Source organism: Taeniopygia guttata, chromosome 3, assembly GCF_048771995.1.
Source record: "Taeniopygia guttata chromosome 3, bTaeGut7.mat, whole genome shotgun sequence".
Lineage (NCBI taxonomy): Eukaryota > Metazoa > Chordata > Aves > Passeriformes > Estrildidae > Taeniopygia > Taeniopygia guttata.
In genome coordinates this window covers 114,027,029-114,048,690 of record NC_133027.1, presented here as the reverse complement: position 1 = coordinate 114,048,690, position 21,662 = coordinate 114,027,029, and the positions used below count along the sequence as shown (strand labels likewise).

Here is a 21,662-nt window from a genome sequence, read left to right as displayed (position 1 = left end):
TGCTTTTAGCCAGGTAATGCTGGGACAGTGTAAATGTTTCAAAGCTAAAACCATTCTAGGAAGGTGGATGATTATTAGTCTGGAATTGTTATTGGTTATTATTATTAGTCTATTTGGCTGAAAGTATTTTAGTTACAATTTCCAGTTTTAAGCCAGTTGGTGTTGCAAGTCCAGAGATGATTGGGAAAATGTTTATTGCTCATCTGCTAAGTAAATTTCTTAAGGAAAAATCTGGATTATTTTTGTGATTCCTTTTGACAATGGACTTCAAGAGTAATACACACTACCATGCTTAGTGACAGGAAAAAAAACAGATTTCAAATATACCAGGAAGGAATAATTATAAATTTTCAATTGTTTTGTGCTGTGTAATTCTGCGATCATCAGTCTTAGATGACATGTGCAGAAAGTTACACTGGAAGCAGTCTGAGGTTATTGGAAGCAGTCTGAGGTTATTTTAATGCTCTTCCAGGGACATAACCAATCCAAATTTGCTATTTGATCTTACTGTAATAAGAAACTCAGAAAATATCCTTACATTCTCCTAGCTTTTGCTTCTCTTCTAAATAACTGTGCTCCATCTGTGATGCTAAAGGAAAGACGATGAAAAGAGGAATTAATCCTTCCAACTGCTGTCAGCAAATATTAATATTAGCCAGAGGACCAGCAGAGTTGGGTAAACCAGAGAAATTTCCAAAGCAATCAAGGCAGCCCCGATGCTTTCACCCTGAAAGGCAGATATCTCAACCTGGCAGTGACAGAAAGGCTGGCACGGCCACCCAGGTGGGCTGGCAGTGCTGAGGTGAGCCCCTCCATCCATCCATGCTAGGGTTTGATGTTGGTGTAATACTAGTGTAAGTATGAAAATATACATTCTTTTGAATGAGGGCTGTGAGATGTGATTAAAAATAGATTAGAGTAGGTTTGAGCTTAAAAATAAAGAAAAAAACTTGATTATCTTACACTATGGTAAAAGGAACACGCAGGAAAATAGAATGAAAACTTTCTAAAATATTTTTCCTTTCTTGACTTAATTTTTAACAAAACACAGTGAGATAAAACCTTGGATTTTTGATTGAGTTACTACTTTTTAGATAATTAATTCTCAGTTTATTAAGGGAGAAAGGAGTCTTTCTTGTACTATGGACTCTCTCAGGAAACACAATTGTAACTTGTGTTTCCATGTCACACATGGTACTGCTTGGAGAAAATTTGTTATTGTGACATCTTAAATATTAACACTAGGTATTAATATTTAAATCTGACCACTGATTTGTTTAACCTCAACTTCTGAAGAAAATTCACTTTCTTACCGAGCCAGGACAGTCTGCAGCAGTGAAACAGAGCTGGGATGGGTGGAAAGGGACAACTCCAGCCCCACAGCCCCTACAGCCTGTGGGGAAGCTTGTAGGATCAGCAGGAATAATCAGAGCAAGGGAATGGATTGCTGGCCCTGGAATGGCCATTCCAGAGGGTTTCTAGTTACATAACTGTTGGTTTTATGTGTATATATTTTTCCTTTTTTTTTTTTTCCCTTCTGTGGTTTAAGAAGTTTTTTTTAATATTCCTACATAAGTCTGAAGAATGTTTCTCTTTCTGTGTATCCTTACTCCATAGAAATACAGACATATATACTAATAAGAAATTTGAAGCTGCATTTTGAAGAGCAAGCAGTTGGTGTCAAACATTGAACATCCAGAAGTTTTGTTTAGTTTCAGTCATGGCTATTTGTATTTTTACCTGGTTGTTTCTTGTCACAGTACTGGTGGATCCCAATGTCTTCCTCTGTACAATTAAATGTAAAGACATTAAATTATGGTTGTGGCACTAGAAACAGAACACAACTTAGAAAGCAAGGTTCAGCACCTCAATTTTTGCCTGCTAAAGAAGTTTGGTGTTAAAATACAAGCACAGTATATAGCCTGGATACCACTGAGACTTTCAAGAACCAGCAGAGAAGGCATTAAGGAGGATGTGACAAGCCCTTCCATTTATTTGGAGCTGTCATTTCCCTTACACACATTTCTATTCCCTTTCAGCTGCAGATATGCAAAAGTATTTTTATCACTTCCTAATTAGCACGTTTTGTATTCTCTCACAAGGAAAGGTAAGCATCATGGTGAAAGGTGTATCTTGGAATAACTTAAAAAAATGTTTTCTGATGACTGACACAGCTGAGCTAAAGACAACGGGTTGTAGCTTTTTTCCAAGATTCACGAGCTCATAAAGCTGCTCTTTCAAAGGATCCAATCTGCAGGTATTACCATCTAGCTGGTTCCTGTGGCACAGAAATCTGGATATTTCAGCTGCCAAGGGGCTGCAGCCCCAGCAGTCAGTTCCTGATGTGGCTGACAGGGGAACACTTAGGGGTGCCATGGCAAGCTCCACTGGGCATATCTAAGTACAGAATTATGCTGCATTGTTTTAAAATAATTTGTTTTTCACTGCATCCATGTCCTCCTAAAGTCAGACAGGTATTTTCCATGGGGAGAAATTCCTTACATGGAAAAAAAAAAGTAGGAAGGTAGGCAGGTTTTAAACCAGGATATCATCCTCCCTTCTGCCTCAGAATTTTTGAATGAGGTAGCTAGGCAGTGAATAAATGGAAGCAAGAAGGTCAAAAGTGGAAAATAGGCACAGTATTCCACAGCAGAATTTTAATTACAATAAATCACAACTGTGTTTTTACTTAAACCATCAGATTTTTCTATGAAATACAGCTTTTGAGTTTTTGATGTTATTGTTGTCAAAGGACAGTTCTCACACAAAGATGGGATGTCAAAGCACACTGAGTCAATACTTGAGTAGTAACATTCAGCTGAATATCAATTGATTATTCAAAATAATATTTCTATAAAATTATTGTATGGTACAATTGGATTGATGTGTCATAAATAATATTTGGATATGATCCACTTACAAACCGGTGGGTTTTTTTAGAGTTATATTTTAGGACTAGCAAGACAAGATGAATGAAGGTAATGTATACATGGCTAGGATTTACTCATATGTCTTTTGGATCAATCAATTAATAAGACAAATGTATCCTTGTAAGTATGAAATTTCAAGTAATCATGTAAAATACCCTGAACATGCAGTTATCTTTTATTTTCACGTTGAATACCAGTGCCTCTGCAGTTCACTTGACTGTGGATCATTCACCCAAACTAGTCATTAAACTGAAGCTCACAGTCAAGTAGGCCACAGCTTCCCAAGAAGGGAAATACATCTAATCAAACATAATATTTTATACTTGAAAGGATGCTCCAGTTCCATGACAAGGAAAGCAAAGAAGCTGACCAAATTCAAACACTGTATTGCCACTAATTTTCTTTCTCCTAAGTATAAAAAACCACTTCATCTGGGTATTCAGAAGTTTATATTAGTTTAATATCCATCAACAAGCTTTGATGATTTATTTTAGCAACAGGTAACAGCTTACCTCTAATACGTAAGTTGGTCTTCAAAGACCACAGAAACATCTCAGTCAGGCAGAAGGACATCTTGTGATCTATGGAGCCTTAGCACTAGCAAAAGAAGGAAAAGAACTGCATCAACCAATTTTTTACCCTCCATCACCATTGAAATGGCAAGTATTTTGGAATCGAAGTGCTGGAAGAACCTAGCACTGATGGTGTTTTGTTACACATAAGCTGTAGTTTTAAATTCCAATTAAAATGAACAATGCATGGGAAAGAATAGGGTAAGTAACATAATATACACATACACATCAAATGCAGAGAGAAAGCAACAATTATTTAAATGTACAACTGCTCTCACTAAAGCAAATAACTTTATGCTTGATTCTTCTAATATACACATTATTATCTATTTTTACTGTATGGTTATTACATTGACATATGCAAAACTGAATCCACTACTTAAATATGTGGTTTGGATATGAGAATTAGACCTTTGGGCCAAATTTTTTAAACTCTGTACATTGAGACATGTCAATATAATCAATAAACAGTTTTAAACACAGCATTTGCAGCCGTTAGTTGTAGTGTCAAAACAAATTATGTCTTTCTAAATGAAAAAAACCCAAAGCCAACAGAATATATCAATTAGAACTGACAAAACAATGAAGCATATAGAACCACATAGAGTATCAGACCTTTATGTCAAGAGTGCTACAATGAAAAATATGTGCAAGGATCTCAGGGAAAACCAAGAAAACTGGGAGACCTTGAGGTATTATCACTCAAGCTAATATTTATGTTTGAAGAACTGCCTAATCCACTGAAATAGCACCAAGTGGAAATAGCATTTTCTTTCCACTGATCCCCAAATGTACAAAAAGTCTTGCTGACTTAGTAAATCCCATAGGTCTGTCAAAAAATCCACAAAAACAAACCAGCAAAAACAAACAAAAAAAGCTCACAACACACACCGCACACCTAATAAAAGGAATATACCTTCATCTTAGGTGAGAATGAGGTCTGGAAAAAATTGCAGGATTAGGAGCATGGTGGTCTGTTGAGCATGAGAACCATTTTTGGTATAAATATAGATGAGGGCAGCCCCTCTTTTACTATGTGGACTAAAGTAAAAGGAGATTGTACGATATCATTTTATGTTTTCTTGTTTTTTATTTACGTGAGCAAGTGAAACAAAACTTGCATTCCCCAGGGCCAATAGATCCTAGATTAGAATATCTCACTAATATGAAGTCATTATGTTGAGTGAGCTGCTCAAACTGCTATCATGGCTGGACTGAAACAAAACCCAACACCTCCAAGTGGGAGGTGATGTGCTGAGCAGGAGGGAAGGGACACCAGGAGCCCACCAAAGCTGTTCTCTCTGCTCTGCTCAGCAGGACAGGAGAGAAAAATTAGAATTAAAGGCTGTGAGGTGAGATAAGAGCAGGGAGAGATCACTGTCTGCCATCATGGGCAAAACAGACTTGACTTGGGGAAAACGGTTTAATTTAATATCAAACAAGATAATGAGAAATAAAATAAAATCATCCCCCCATTACCAAAATCTTGCTGCACAAACCCAAAACACAAGGTAAGACTAAAAGATTTTGGGATGACAGATAATCTAACATAAAAGGCCCAAATTATTCCAAAGCTCTTGTATGTAGGCCCCATGGACACTTATTGAACAGAAAGCCATCCCATAATTCTTTAATGCTGCTGAGTGCCTTCCCAGCTGACAGGTCAGGAAAGAATTTCAAGTCCTTTTTTTTTGTTGTTGTCAGACACATAGAGGTAACTTGCCAAAAAAGCAGAAGCAAATTTTCAAATGGGCACTAAATACTCAGTGTCCAAGATGCACACTTTTAAGAAATTTGTCCTCAAAAATGTGAAAAAAAAGAGAATTTTTGTAAGAAAATGTTAAAGATGCAGACTTCTAAAGAACATCCTTTTAGTTCCACACTGAATAATGAAGAGGAAGCAAAATTCTCCTTGTACCTAAAAAGGGAGAAGATATTTGTTAATTACCAGAATTTTGAGAGTTTAGATTTTTTCTTCTCCCTTTCCTTGGGCTCTGAACACTCACTGACCAGCTAATTATTGGAATGCTTGTTACTGTTGTGCCAGTGAAAATGGACAACTGCCCAAAAATACTGTTCCAGTCTAACAAACTCTAATCTGAAATACCTTCTGATTAGTTACATTCTACAGTAGAAATAAAAAAAAAGAAAGAAAATTTGCTTCTGTAACAAAATATGGCATTATCAACTCCGAGTACTCTTTTCAGAGGAATTATTCTTTCTTGTTCCCTTTGAAGGAATACATGCCAGCTTTCAGAATTATGCAACTATATCTCAGCATTTCCCACATCATTATATTCCAGCACAATGGGGATGAGGATGATGACGACAAAGTGATCTTTTGTATTTGAAAAACGCCTCTCAGAATTTACAATATTCCTTTTGCTCCATGGGCTGGACCCTACTATTGCAAAAAGGTAGGTGTGAAAACAGAAAAATTCCTCCCATTGAGCTTTAAGCACTCTACTCCTCCCCCTTTAAAATTGATTAAAATTTAGGAAAAAATTGGCTGAAATAATTCTCCTGTTAAGGTAAAACTGGCATTCAGCTTAACAGCTGGTTCTTTTTCTGGCCCACACAACATTTACTGTCTGGTTTCACAATGTCACCACAAAAAACAGGGACAGTGGTTAGTGGTTGCAAAAGCTTACTGACAAATAGAGATGTTTTGCAATGGTCAGCCTGTGCCAGTATCTGTGTGAGGATTGTTTTGTTTAAAAAAAACAAATCTTCAATTTGGTAATTATTCATACAGAAAATAATTACCCTGCCACTTTATAACATCAACAAATGCTGAAATTGGTATCAGGAGTCCTCTCTGACACCTCCAATATAGGTTCTGTCGTGACAAATAATTAGAAGCTATGCACTGCCTGAGTGATCCGGGGCACTGGTGCTGCATTTCCTCTCTCCACAGTCACCTGGGGGAATGGGGGACTTGTGAAAGGCAGTGCTCAGCTCCCAGGTGAGTGCATCCCCAAACCACCTCTGAAAAGATAATAGGAGCAACCTAGTGATGCCTCAGGTTTGAGCTTTTCTGTTTTTCACATTCTGCTTTGGTGTGTGGGTCTGGGCTTCATATCAGGGCATGGTGAGCTCTGTGCACAGAGCAGGGAGACAAAACAATTCCTGCTCCAGCTGGGCACCAAGGACAAATGATCCAAATCTCAGCCCAGGAGCACAAACAATGTGGAATAAAGAGAGAAAAACAAGCAGGATGGGACTGCCTGGCCTAAAGCTGGAATGGGACAATGAACTCCAATATGCAAATGGACCAAAACTTATAAAAGTGTGAGACCACGTGAGCAGTCATCCATTTTGTGACCATTTTGGGCTCACCTGGGGTGCAGCCCTGGCTGGGCTGCTGTGCTGCCCAAAGTGGACCCATTGAGGCCTGCTAATAAATCCCTATTTTATCCTTTAGCTCCATCCAGCCTGTCATCTAGGTCAGCCTTCACAAGGCATCATTGAGCTGGAGAATGGGAGATGCTGACTACAACAGAGCATCTGACCTGGGCATTCACGTGCCAGCAGCACAGCTCAGTGTGACAACACTACCCAAAGTGTCCCTAGAAGGGTAAACCCTGCAGCTGCCACGTGCAGGGCAGCCTGTGCTGACCATCTGCCTATTCCATTGGAGGTGGGCCCAGGAACATGCCCCCAGTGAAAGCAAAGTAAACAAGGGGGATCCCCCCCAAAATATTGACTTGTTTGGGGCACAGTCCTAGGAGTGGAAGCAAGGCAAAATACAAAGTCAGGCAGGAGCAGGTCCCTCTCTGCCACAGCAAAGTCACAAACTGCTGCAATTGCACCCATACATGTACTAGATGAGGTGCTCTGGATAAGGGCTCAGGCAGAGGTTATAACACAAAATGCCCAAATAAAAGAAAACACTGCAGAATCCTCTCTCACTACTTACATGTCATCAGATTTTCCTAGCAAATAATACAATACCAGAAATTATTTTGTAAAAATCGTCACAGGCTACCCTTTTGTGTTTTCCTACTCCATGGAAATACACAATCATTAAATATCCTGAGCTGGGATGGACTCACAAGGATCACTGAAGCCCTGCATGATTCTTGAACTCTGGCCAGCTGGTGAGCCTGTTCCAGGGACCAACCACCCCCTGGGTAAAAACCTTTTCCTGATATCCAACAGAAACCTCCCCTGACACAGCTTCAGGCCATTCCCTCAGGTCCTGTCACCACAGAGAAGAGATCAGTGCCTGCCTCTCCTCTTCCCCTCAGGATGCTCAGGGGATGTTGAAGACCCCACTGAGGTATTTCGGTCTCCTCCAGGCTGAACCAAGTGACCTCACCCACTCCTCACACAGCTTCCCCTCCAGACCTGTCACCTTCCCTGTGGCCTCCCTTGGACACTCTCTCACAGCTTTATATCTGTTTTATATCATGGCACCCAGAGCTGCCCCAGCACTCGAGGTGAGGCTGCCCAGAGCAGAGCAGAGCAGAGCAGAGCAGAGCAGAGCAGAGCAGGACAATCCCCTCCCTTGCCTGGCTGGGGATGCTGTCCCTGATGTCCCCCAGGACACGGGTGGCCCTCCTGGCTGCCAGGGCTCTGCTGGCTCATGTTCAACTTGCCACGGCCCAGGACCCCCAGGTCCCTTTCCATGGCACTGCTCTGCAGCCTCTCATTCCCCACTCTGCACATCCCAGGTGCAGAATCTGGATTGCTTTCCCCTTCCACAGGTCTCATTTTTTTCAGAGAAATGGAAAATATAATAGACACAATGAATTTTTTTCATTTGATTTGGATTGATTACACAATATCTCTACGAGTCGTAGATGCCAGAGCAGGTTGCCCTCAGTCCTACTTCTGTCTCCCTTCCTCCACCTCACAAAGGTCAACATCCAATCTCTGGCACTGCTCACTCACAATGGTTAATTTTTAACTTTGACACCTAATGTTCAACAAACCAGGTAAGTCATCAAGTCATCCTACAAAACTCTATTTCTGTGAAATAATATTTGGAGTAGAAATCACTGCCAGTTTTTTCTTCCTCTTTGTGACCAATTTGTCCTTCACCAAGGAGAGAAACTCCCTGCAGCACAAGTATGATTCAAAAATGTAGTATTTGACTCTGAAAGTTAAAGTTTAGATAGAACTACCTACATTAGATCTGTAGCTACTTGATGTACCCTTTATGTTGATACAACAATTTCTTTGTGCAAAACACATAAAATAAAATTTTAGACATACTATCTTTTACATTTTTATCTACATCAACTTAAAATTTAGTGTAATTATTCATTGAAAAATAGACCAGTTAAATTTTTTCTCTATCATGTTCTCACAGATAAAAAATGCAAAATATTCTCCCAATCTTACAAGGCTTCATCCTTTTATAGCTGCATGAAGCCACAGCCTGTTTGATATATAATAAAACACATACTGAAATGAAGTTAGTAAAATCATGAGAATTTGTAAAACTTCATTTTGTAGTCTGGCATTAAATAGAAACAACCCAGATTCTTCCTACAAGTTTTTACTTCACAGCTACAAGTTTTTACTTTACTTTTTGATCAAGTGTCAGCAGCACAGCAATTACAAGACAATGCTTAATTTATAAACATATATATTGGTAGTTTTAATTTGGTTTCTTAAGAAAGATGCTTATGTCTGTGTGTCTGTCTAAATTTTCAAGTTTTTAATCCATTGATCTAAATTGGCTAGAATTTCAGGAATTGTCAAAAGTTGCTGAAAATGCAGACCCAATCTGCAGGTGGGCACAGGGAAAGACTCTGAGCACCAGAGCTGAGGAGCACTCAGGGACAGCTCAGGCTGTGATTGCTGTTCTGGAGCTCTGTCCCAGCTGGGGAATGGTGCTGGATGACCCAGCAAAGTTCTCATCTCTGACACTGACCTGAACAGACCCTGGCCCCTGTGTGGAGATTTATTAACTACAGGATTCCCATCAGGTTCTAAGGCCTTGGCTCAATGGGCCCGTTGGTGAGATGAACTCTGAATTTTTAGTCACACCACTTTTAAACTTCACAATTGTTTGCAGGTAAGGCACTGTGGAAACAGCAGAGTGGCACAATTTTAGCTAGGTTGGAAGTTAAATGACTGCAAAGATGGCATTCTGAGCTACCCTCCCTTCTTTGGATTTCAGGGACAGTAATTCTGTCACCTATGCAGGAAATAAGTTATTGGGACTGCACTCGTAAATGTTTTGCTCATTTAATTGCAGAAACTTGGGTTTATTTTCTGGTAAGCAGAGGTTCCAGTCTCCATCTTGCACATTGCAGTGGCAAAACCTGAGATGTATGTACCACCCCTGCAACTCTGCAGTGCCTCACAAACCACAGCTGGGCTGGAGCTTCATTTCCAGTGAGACTGTGCTTAAGCACAACAGCAAACGCTGCTCTGTCACTCCTGATCACATCCAAACCACCGTGGCTGCACAAAGCAAAAGCCTGACCTGACCAACAACACCAAATTTGAATCAAAGGGGCTGTTAACCCATTCTGTAATGGCAAGGTGGCTTTGGTGGTCCCCACTCTTATGCTGTGTTGGCTCCCCCATAGCTCAGCTCCCCCTGCAGAACCAGGCTTGGGCTCCTCTTCCTTTTCCTCCCTTCCCTGAGGTGCTTGTTGAGGTCCAACCCTCACCTGCAGTTATTTCTTTGTGAGCCCAGGCCAGTCCCTTCTCACAATTACTGCTCCTGGCACTGAGATCCTGCCTATCTTCAGCAGCACAGCGAGCTTCATTCTCACATTCATTTACTTCTCCTTTCAATCCCTTTTCCACTGAGAAAAGAACTGTAGATTTTGTTGTATAAATGAAAATCAGATCCCCTGTCACTAAGACCAACCTCTGATTTCAAGAAATAGAAAAACAGGCATGCGTCTATAAATCTATTCAGTGCATAATAATTCATATTACAATATTGGTTTAAGAATATTTTCAACAAACACAAATAGAAAGCTGATCAATCATCGTACATCTGAATCTCTAGGCAAATATTTACTGTTGCTACTCTTTTTCTCTTCAGACCGTAATGATTCAGAATATTTTTGCCAAACACATGAATGAAGCAAATTCTTTTACTTATTCTAAATTCCTCAGTCTAAATAGGAAAACTATTTTGTAGATGGGTGAACACACAGGAGCACTCTATCAAAATACACACTGAAACTTCTATTGTAAGAAAGGCCTAAATAAGGCTTGCAGAATAATCATGGAAAGGAAATACATTATCTGATAACTCAAGAATTCTGGCATGAAAATTATACATGGCAAATTTATTCCCATATGCTGTAAAGTTGTATCGTGTTCCATTGAGTTATTTTTTGTGAGGTTTGTTTTATTGTTTTTGGAATCTGAAAGTAATCCTCTTTTTTGCAACATCAGTTCTATTTACTGAGTTTTGCATATTTAACTACAAGATATACATATAGCTCCTTAAGAACATTACGATTATTGGACACAAAGTAAGAACATTGAAAATCTGTAAATGCTCTAAAAAATGTTCTGTAAAACAAAACAAACATTTTATTTCCAGCTGATATCAATTATTTCTTGTACAATTAATTGGGCAAAAAGGCACATGGGCCATTTTAATCAGAATGGGAATTGTTGGCTTAGACAGCTGTCCAGAGCTCTGAACTAAAAACTCTGTCTACTAGATAGAGGGTGCTGAAGTTCAAGGACACGTGCAAAAATACTACAGAAAATCCATATGGGGTAACTTGTTGCCACCAAATTGATTGTTCCCGTGTCCAAACCGAGCCTGGTTGTGCTGAGTTGTCACTCAAGCAGAGGAGGACAGGATCAGAAAGTGAATTCTGCCACACTGCCGTGGCTCCTGCCTTCAAAAACACACATCCAACCACATCCCCGCTCCTCTCTGTCGAAAGGCACCTATTGATTAACTGAGCAGATAATAAGATTAACAACGGTGAAGCAGAATTAATTTGAGGGAGGTAATGCCATTTGTCAAGAAGACACTTAAGTTTATGTATCAGCCACGCCTCTGACAACCTTAATGAAGCTTAGAACCCTTCTCCAATTGATACTGCAGGCAAGTATTACAATCTGGAACAACTCTCAGACAGAGTGGGTGTGAAAAGTTAAGAAGGTCACAGAAAATAGATATAATTGACCTGGGTTTTTACTTCACAGAGTGAAAAGTTCGTATACACATTTTGATAAAGACCCTGAAGGCCTTTATATAAACCAGATAGTAGATAAGTGATCCAAACCACAGATATCCAGTGCTGACACGACACGAGGCAATTACAGAAGTACTAAATGTCAAGCTGCTTTACGACATTCTTTTAGATAGTGATTGCTGTTGTAAATAACCCAATTTTTCAATACTAAAGGTCAGTAGGTCATAAAATTTTGTAGCAGTGTTTTCTTATCACCAGCCAAAGGAGAAGAAAACAAAATCTCCCTCTTTTTGAGCTAAGCAGAAAGAAGGTGGAAGGGCCTACAAATAATCCAGCACAGGAAAAGTCCTTGCTCCACTGCCCTTCCATTGCTGCAATTCCTGCTCGCAAGGAAGTTTATACTGGCAGGTGTTTGAACTTGAAACTACAGCACAACTATTTCATTTTCCATTTATGAGCTGTACCAACTAATTTCTTGCTGAACTGTACAGCTCTGGCCTTTAACATTTTATATTCTGCATGTTCACCGAGAATGTGCTTCAAGAATTTTCTAAAGAACATTGGTAAACACATTGATTTCATTTATAAATCTTGCAAATTTGCAAGCTGCCTTTAAAAAATAGAAATGTATTTCTGAGTATATTGTATGAGTTGAATAAATTTACTAGAACAAATGGATTATTTTTAGATCTACAACATCGTTAGCTGTTTATTTTTGTACTCCTTTTTGGAATGTTTTTACATTTAAATAATTTCCAGTAGCTATTTTATGTTGACCTATTTTGTTTAGATGCAGGCAATAAATTAGGCAAGCAATAAATTGAGCTTTACTAATATTTGAAAATCACCTTTGAATAGCCTTTTGCAAGGCTCATTGAGATTCTTGTTTGTGAGCATTTATTTTTAAAAGGTTTTTTTCCTGCTATACTTGAATTCTAGTTAATCCAGTGAGACTTGTATCTTGGTTTCTTCAATGTAATATTTAAAAAACTACAATGCCTGTGTGTCAGACTTCCTTTTAAGGAAGATTTGATTGCAAACACAAACAAAAAGCTTTTCTTCTTTTGTACTCCTTTATGATCTTCAAACAAGTTTCTATGAAAAGGACTGTATTTTTTCAATTTTAAGCCATACTCACCTTTGCAGTTGGAAAAAAATTGAAAATTTCATGTTACAATAATTAATTCCTGATTGTAATGTTACAGTACAGTTTATGTTGTGTTCTAATTATGCAGATATGCAAAAGGGAAAATAACTTTGAAGAAAAAATGCATTTGTTCACGCATTTTCATAATTACAATGAAACTGTTGAGCAGTGGGTTGTATATAAACTAAAATATACACAAATTTTAATACTGAACTATAAACTCTTCTACCACTCTTGAGAAAACCACGGCAGTAAAATAATCAGTCTGTAGTAAATAATCAGCTAAGTGTCAGAAACATACCTCATTAAAAATGCAAAGATAGGTCCAAAATGGTAAAAAAACTCAGGTCAGCTGAGTTTTAAATATTGCCCAATATTTAAAACAGTTCTGGTCTCAAAGCTGGCCTCTAGAGCATTATGGCAATAGATTTACTAACTTGCAGCAGCACCATTCTATACACTTGAGTATCTATAGTAAAGAGAAATTGAGTTTTAGGATCTGTAAAGAGATCACATCAACAATGGATAGCATCCAACACTTTTAAGGAAAACTTTCCTCTTGCTAATATTACTCTCACCATGGGATAAATACTGTTAGGTGCCACTTTATGATTAACTTCATCTGCCTGAAATAGCAGAACACTACAGTAGATTTATTTGATATACTAAATACTGATACTGATGGAGAGGCAATTTCAGCCACCAGCCCCAGTTTCAGGTATGCCAGAGCTCTAAATTCTGGCTGGTATGAACCAGTAGTTCACCTTAGCTTTTGTAAAATAATGCAGTGGTGGAAGTCATAGGTATTATGTATTAAATGAAAATTGAAATGTCAAATGGATTTTTAGGCAGCTCTTAATACTTCAGAAACAACCAGCTAGAGTGCAGCATCTTACCAACACACAGTCAAATTATGGGGAGAAATGTGAACTGGTTCCCGCTGTATTTTCAGATAATACTGGTGATATGTTCTCTGGCTTCAGGCTTATTGTCTTACTAATTCAGCTGTATATTGAGGGTGTTTTTTAGTGGACAGACTTGAAGGAGATGAGACACACAGAAATAAAATATGTGTCTCCTAACTATCTTTAGTCACGAGTTAGAGTATCCAGTATATTTCTTCATCTATCCTTCTCATTACAATGTTTATTTGCTCTATTCCCATTATTAACTAATGGATTTATGGTACTTATTAGAAAAATCATATGAAGCAGCTCTTGTTAATTCACGAAATATTTACTGAAGGAATCAATCCTGTTAAAATGATAAAGTGTAATACCAGAAGGTGTAATTCACTTACAAATGTATAAGATTGGGTAGACTCCATTTTCAATTAATCAGCCATTGTTACCTGGTTCTAATTTTAAAATACCAGTTGTGAACTCAACCAGTGATTTACAGCAGCTACTTAAATATGCTACCAGCAGAAAAATCCACGTAGCTCATTTTCAAAGGGTTTCTAACTTAAAATTGCATCCTGTTATCATTCAGCTCAGAAGAAAAACTACTACTGGGTCGATTGGTCCAATCTCCAATATTTTGTTCCAAGGTACAATACCATTCTGATTTGCACAAGGATAGTGCCAAACACATCAGATTGGGGCTGATGCTTGCTGGGCAACTTACAAATTACAATTTGTAAGTTAGAATTACAATTATAAATTGTTGCATGACAGATTTCCTCAGTATCTTATGTTGTTTTCATAAGTCTCATGTAAAAATGTTTTTGAAAACCTATCAACAACCACCTTTAAAATGATACAACATTACCTTCAATGCCAAATACCTTCAAAGCACTGCCATGCTTCCATTTACCTATGTGTTTATTCAGAAGGTCCAAATTTTGTATAGAAAGAACAGGATATCTAATATCCAGTAATTCACAGTATCCAATAATCCATGCTAAAGAAAGATGTTTTACTTTTGTCTAGATTCCACTCTCAAATTGAAAACAAATTTACATGAGTCAGAACTAGACAGTACAGGCACTAAAGCAAAAAATGTACACCTTTTAAGAGATAAGAGGAACTTTAATGAGTATCACATAATCTCTTGGAAGAATTAGAATTAAATTAGTTATACAATGTATGCCAGCTTCACAAAGCACACCCACTGATGCTGATATTCACATTACTTAAATATATATGCAAGCACTAAATTCCCAAGTTGTTAGTGAATATGACATCAGGAAGATTCACCCATTTTAATTCCATGTGTTCTTGCAATGCAAACGTTGCCTTTTGAGAAGAAAGGTCCTCCCAGTCCCAGAAAAGATCTTGTGCTGTACATGGAAAACTGGAGACAGCAGTACCAGCAGCCCTTTCAGTAAATATGCTACAAAGAGCATGTCAGGTATGCTGGTGCAATAAAGATGTCACATTTATGCCTGAAGGGACATTTGGCTGCCCTTTTTAAGGCTTAGGAGGCTACATGGCTCCTAAAGAAGTTCCTGAAGAAGACTTTGATCCCTTTCCTTTCCAAGCTCTGTGCCAGCTCCTCCAGCTGTGTACCAACATTTTAGTTGAGATGGTCTTCGGAAGTTTGGGCAGCTTTCAAAAGCTGTTGGATATCAGAAATCCTTACCTTGAATCAGAAAATTAGTGCAAAGATGTATCAAGGTCTCCAGGAGGAGTATTTTCAGAATCACCATCTCCACGGGCTGGCTTTAACAAAGACTTGCAGGTGGCAGATTTCTTTGCTGAGCGCTCGTGACCATTCCTGGGTACAGAACTGAGATGTAATGCTGTGTGCTGTGTTCCACTTTTGAATTTTAATGGCTTTTATTCAATCAGACTTAGGAACTGATTCCATAGCAGCAGAATTTTCTTTTAGAAATCTTTTTATTTCCATTCTCCTTCACTAACCTTGCACCAATGTCCTGGGTCAGAAGTGCAGGTTTTAAATTTGTATTCCTAGGACAAACGGCCATGCTGTTTGTATAAATATAGATTATATATATATTTAATATATCAAATATATAATATATAAATCCTGCCCTACTCTGCTGCCTGCACATTCTTACAGCAGAGACACAGCATTTTAAAGTTTGCTACTGAATGAGGAATCATGATGATTCTAGAGGAAAAAAAACACCTCAGCTGTATTGCACTGAAGAGTTTTATTTTTAAATCTTTACTAGTAATGGCAGAAATTTGCAAGCTGGATCTATTTTACTACTCTTGCTACAAATATATGCATTGGAGTTATAATGAAGGAATGTATTTCTAAACAAGGCAGTAATAATGTGGCAAGTGCAATAATGTACAGATGCTCATCTCTGTCATTAATTAGGTAAGAGACCAGCCCATTTTTCACTTGCATGGGGTCCATGTATGTTTTATTTTGTTTTTTACTGTAACAATTACAAAATGTTATAATTTTGCCGTTTTGAATCATTCCACCCTCTCTCAATCACCTTTAGTTATCTGCAACTTTATTCTATGAATTCAAAGAATAGTGGTCCAGGAATGGATGCAAATTAAAGAAGAAAATTGATAATTCTAGGAAACGTAAAATGATTCCTTGTTAAATCTACAAATACTTCAAGTTAAGTAAATTGAGTTTCAAGGAAAGAGAGCTCCTTGGTGCAGAAGCACCCTCTAATGGCTGGCTCCTGACTGCTCTGAATCACAACTGGAAGAAAAATTTAATAGCTCCCCTAAAAAGCAAGGGAAAATGCTAAGATACCAAAAAAAAAAAAAAAAAAAAAGGAAATGTGAACATATGTATGCACACGGTGCACATATTCACATTTCACTTACAGTCTCTGTTGTATGTCCTTAATATAGAAAAAGAGCATCGTGAATTTACAAACTTTTTTTGTTAGAGCCTGTATTTCCTTTTAAAACAATATTCTCCATTTAGTATATAAAATAGCTTTTTATGTTCTCCAAGGTTCCAACCATTCTTTAAAATTTAAAGGCAAACAGAAACTGAACTTCCTCTCTTATTTCAATTAACTTTTACCAAAAAAAAATTACCTGGCTTTAAAAAAAATGCTATACTAAGTCTAAATCTTAAAATAAATTGTGCTAGAAGGAATGTGGAAGTCAGTGGATCCAATCCCCTGCACAAGTTGGCCATTATGTAAGAAAATAAAAAATCCTTTTGGTGCTAAAGCTGCACTAGAAACATTAACCATTTCTGCTGTATAAAAATATGCCTTAATAGGTATTTTCTCCTTCTAGTCTATGGTTTTGCAGGGTTTTTTTTCAATGAAAATATCCAAAATTTGCTCATATAACTGCATTCTTTTACCTCCACACTAGGATATGTACTTAGCATACAGCCCTTCATTATTAAGTGTTAAGTATAATATCTCAGTGCTCATAGAGAGCCAGTGGCAGATAGAGCAGTTAATAACATGAGAGTAATGAGACTAACAGACCAACTTGCTTCTCAACATCACTTTTCAAATCTCTTTGGGCTAAATTTTCAGTGTGGGGAATTAGCCATAGAAATCCCATTAACATTAATGAATGTTCCCTAGTTAACTCCCCATGCTCTGTGCTGAAGATTTACCCCTATATCTCTAAAATAAATATGTACAGATGCCAAAAATCTTTTTATAGAGCCTGAAGAAATTAAGGACTCTATTCTCAAATAATTGACTTATGCACATGTATCTTCTTCCCCCATGGATCATCTTCTACATATCAGGATGGGTGTAATGTCTGCATTATTCTCATTGAACAAATTATCCAAAGTGCATGTTTACTGCATAAAGGCTGAGTTCAGTGCATATTTTACAGAAATAATATATAGATTGAGTTGGATTTTTCTCATCATTAAACAAACAGCATTGAACAGCATTCACTGTCATTGACAAAAGCATGTATTTATACTTATATTTCTGAAGATATAAATATTAAGGAAAGACAATAGTTTGAAAGAATTGGAAATTACCCTACACGCCTACCAAAAAGACAAAATACAACAGGGTCACCAGAAATCTCTGCAAGCAGTGACTGAAGCACTGTGCAAAGATAGGGAACAATGTTTTTTACCTTGACTATGAAAATATGAAGGTAGGAAGGGCTTTCTAGGACCAAAATCATCAGGGGTAGGGGACATATTGCCATCATTTTTTCTACTCCCATTTTCAAGAATATACTCTTACTATTTTTGAAATATTAATTTACAAGCTTACTTTCCCAGTTAAGCTCATAATTTCAAGTTCCACTACAGCTTTAAAAAAAAAAAAAAAGTGCCAAAACAACTGCTTCAAATCAAATATTCACTTGCTAAAATTTGGAATAAATCTTCAGTAACTCTTTTCATACATAAAAGATTTACCTTGCCTTCCTTAAAATGACTCTTCTTAGAGATCAGACTGGAATGCATCAGGTATAATACTCAATTTTATGCATCTGTCCTGGAAACAGTGACAGTGTGTTGGTGTTACCATTATATACTCAAAGACGAGAATCTACTTCCTCCCTGAATACAAAACCAAAAAATCGTTTACATGGAGCCTGTGAAAATTGTTTTATTTGAAAATAATATACCAGCTAAATTAAGATAGAGGAAACCCCCTGAAATTATCCAGTGAAACCATATTTGAGAAAACTCACTCAGAAAAAAAGTATAATTCTTCTGGTTATACTTGAAGCTGAAGATGGCACCTTTAGATAGAAATTCTTTTAGCTTATGAGCAGACTCTTGAAATAATTTCTAGATCAAAGATTAAATGTATAGTCCTCCTAAGAATATCAAACTATGTGACCATAAACCAATTCTCTTTCAATAGCAACCCATTTAGACAGATTCCCCCTTTCCATTGAAAGGTCTTTCATACAAGTCTTTCATAGCCAAGATAAAAAAGGGAATTTTCCTGGTAGCATTCTTCACAAAAATGCTTTCAGCTAGAACTGGGAAATCTCGAATGAGGTAAGGTCAGACTGGTGGGGGTGGGGAGGAATCAGTCATGTAAACAGGTTTTATATTGCATTTATTACAAACTCCCCTCATTTTCAGTTGCTTCTTTGGAAATCAGCACAACCATGACTGGATTAATTCTCTGTGGGTTTCCCTCTGTACTGTTATTGAGCAGTCATGAGAAAACTCAGCCAAATGAGTATGGCTCTAGTGAAGCCACACATCTACGAGGAAGGGCAACCACCAGAACACAGGGTTTGTCTAAAAAAAGACATTCAAACAGATAGGGCACTTCAGCTGACCTCCCAGAAGTGATGTCCTCATACTTTAATTGAGCTAAATTTTTGATGTTTTATGTCACTGTAAATTAAAAGGAATCATTTTATAGAGCATGTTTTTTGGTTTTCTGGTTTTACAGACACGTTCCAGCCTACCCTTCAGGCATCCTGTCACTCACTGCACTGCTTCACATCTGAGCAGTGCTCCTGAATCCATACCTGCACCCACCAAGACTGAAACCTCTCTTTAAAGACAACCAGGAATGTGTCTTTTCAGCACTAAGAGAAACTCAGACATTACAGGAGCCACATCTTTTCCACACCTTCAGCTCATGAGCAAACAAAAGGCAAAGACTCTGCCATGCCTACTGCCACATCCAGCATTTCCTTGCTGGTGGTGCACAGCTGGTGCTCCCTTTCCACTCTTTGCCATCCTGGTAAAGAGCAGCAGTGTTATCTCAATTTTTTTGTCCAATGGTTTTTGTAACACAAGTCTTTACTGTCTCTGGAAGCTGCCTCAAGACACGCTGCAGTGTCAAGACACCTTGCACAGGTTTATTTATCCACAGTGACTGAATTGCTGAGGTGTTCTCATCTGACCTACTCCCATGGGCAGTATCAGCTGCAGGCCTTAAGCAGATTTGTCCACACCTGATGCTGTCTGCTTGTGGCATTCTATGAAATACTTTTTCCCCATGAAGATTTTTGTTTGCATAGGGTAATGAGAGAAGAAAGGCATTTTTGCTTACCCAATATCACTTAAGAATGTTGAGCACTCGATCCATAAGACATCCCCACTGCTGTTGCATTTCACAGCAGCCTCCTCCCTAAAAGCATCAGAAATTTCCACAAGAGTCCCAACAGCTGTTTCCCAATATTCAATTGGTTTGCAGCTGAGGGACCCTTCAGATGGGAATGGCAAAATGCCTGTTGGTGCTGCCAGGAACTCCCCTGTCTACCCAGCTCACTGGAGTGAGTTCAGAGATGGTCAGAGGCCTATGTAACAGTGAATTTTTGCTTCCACCACTGGTCATCCCAGTAGTGCATCATTACACTGCTTCTTCACATCCATCAGCAACCAGCTGATCTATCCCAAAAGCAGCACTTCACCAAACACAGCAGCTTCTGATAAATACCCTGGGGAAGGAGCTGCTCTCTTCATCCACCTGCTCCTACTTCTTCAGTAACTGCATGGCCATAACTTCAAAAGTTTTATGAACTCACAGACCCAAAACCATCTCCCTACAAGACTAAACACATGCAATCTCATTCCCATTAATGATTATCATGATCTATGACATATGCTCGGTGCTGCCTTACAGCAGTTCAAAATGGAATGGCAAAATTAATGGAGACGACCCATCAATTTTCCAGCTTCATTCCCAATACCAAAATTTCTGCAAGTATTACAGGCATTGACATAAGAAGAATTGCACAAACAGGTAAAAAAACCCAAAACAAAACAACTGATCCACAGCATGGAACTGAGTAACACAGCATTGCACGACAGGTCCTACCTCCAGGATACCCCGTGGTTAAATTACAAAAGCAGGGAACACAAAATACATCACTCCAGCAGGCTGAAGTTATAGAGAGGCATTTCACTTTGACAGGGTCAAGTTGCTCCACATGGAGTAAACAAACTATTCCGGTTCCCCCAAGTGCTCTTCATATCTGACAACACCTTCCTGTATGGATCCTTAAGGATCAGGAGGAGCCTGGGATACAGCAATTCCTGCACCAGTACATGTCTGAGGGCTTTTAAAGGAAGATCATTCCTGTGAAGTCTCACAGCTGTCCTGGCCTTTGTCCTTTCCAAGGATTTCTTCATGAGATGTGTGATATTGAGAACAACATTCCGCATCTGTCAGCCTCCATTCAGGATTGCAAAACACACACCTAAAAAAATATTCCATTGCTCGATCACGCTAACACAAGTCACATTAATTAAGAATATGTTTGTGTAATTACATGGGAGAGGTGCTTTGCACAGCAGTTAAAGTGCATGCAACATCTATAATAAGCAACCCTGTGTGTATGACATTATTACAGTACAGGATTCTCAGTCTGAAAGAAAGAAGTAATTTGAAAATTGATGCCAACTCTTTGGTGTTTTCTAGGTCACATAAATTGCTATTAGGACCTGATATGCTTAAGAAACAAAGCACAATAATTAATATTTTATCTGACTCAATAGGAACAATCATTCTATAGCATTTGCTGAATAAAGTCAAACACATTTCTTCCAACAAGTTAATTTAAAATGGATCATTTACATACAGCAGCCAGATCTGACTGGCTATTGCAAAACTTTGATTTTCTTTAGACCACTTTACCTAAAAGAATAAACATTGATGCAATCCAATTTTCACACCTGAAAGTTATAATGATTACCTTGGTTAGGCTAACTCTTCTCACAGATGCAATAAGCAGAGCTGCACACACTTTGTGATAAAGATTTGCAGGCTAAAAAAACTGTTAGCAGGACAGCCCAAATGTCCTTAGGGAAGCTCCCCAGTTACTGCCCAAACCAGGGAGCAATATATAGGAATAACGTGCACATGGCTCAGCAAATCCATTTTTATGTTTTCTTTTCAATTTTAATATCAAAGTATTCCAAAGCTCAATTATGCTTCATTAGTGAAACTGTGACTATCCCACTTAATTATTTTAATATCTCAGGATTAGACAAGGAATGCAGAATTTTAGTAAAGCAGACAATG

General features: G+C 38.1%; 1 protein-coding gene across 11 annotated transcripts in view; it reads right to left on the bottom strand.

Moving 5' to 3' along the window:
- The window catches only part of WDPCP (WD repeat containing planar cell polarity effector), a 144,827-nt gene that overhangs the window by 98,091 nt on the left and 25,074 nt on the right, over positions 1 to 21,662 (bottom strand). For 10 of the 11 annotated variants that reach the window (XM_072927664.1, XM_072927656.1, XM_072927659.1 and 7 more), the window contains 2 exons: positions 3,443 to 3,527; positions 1,741 to 1,785 (listed from right to left, as the gene is read on the bottom strand). In XM_072927664.1, coding sequence (XP_072783765.1) covers positions 1,741 to 1,785; positions 3,443 to 3,503 — 106 coding nt within the window. In that variant the 5' untranslated portion in view covers positions 3,504 to 3,527. Of the gene's footprint in view, positions 1 to 1,740; positions 1,791 to 3,442; positions 3,528 to 21,662 lie in introns of those variants that run through there. The other variant, XM_041715469.2, reaches the window with a different exon arrangement.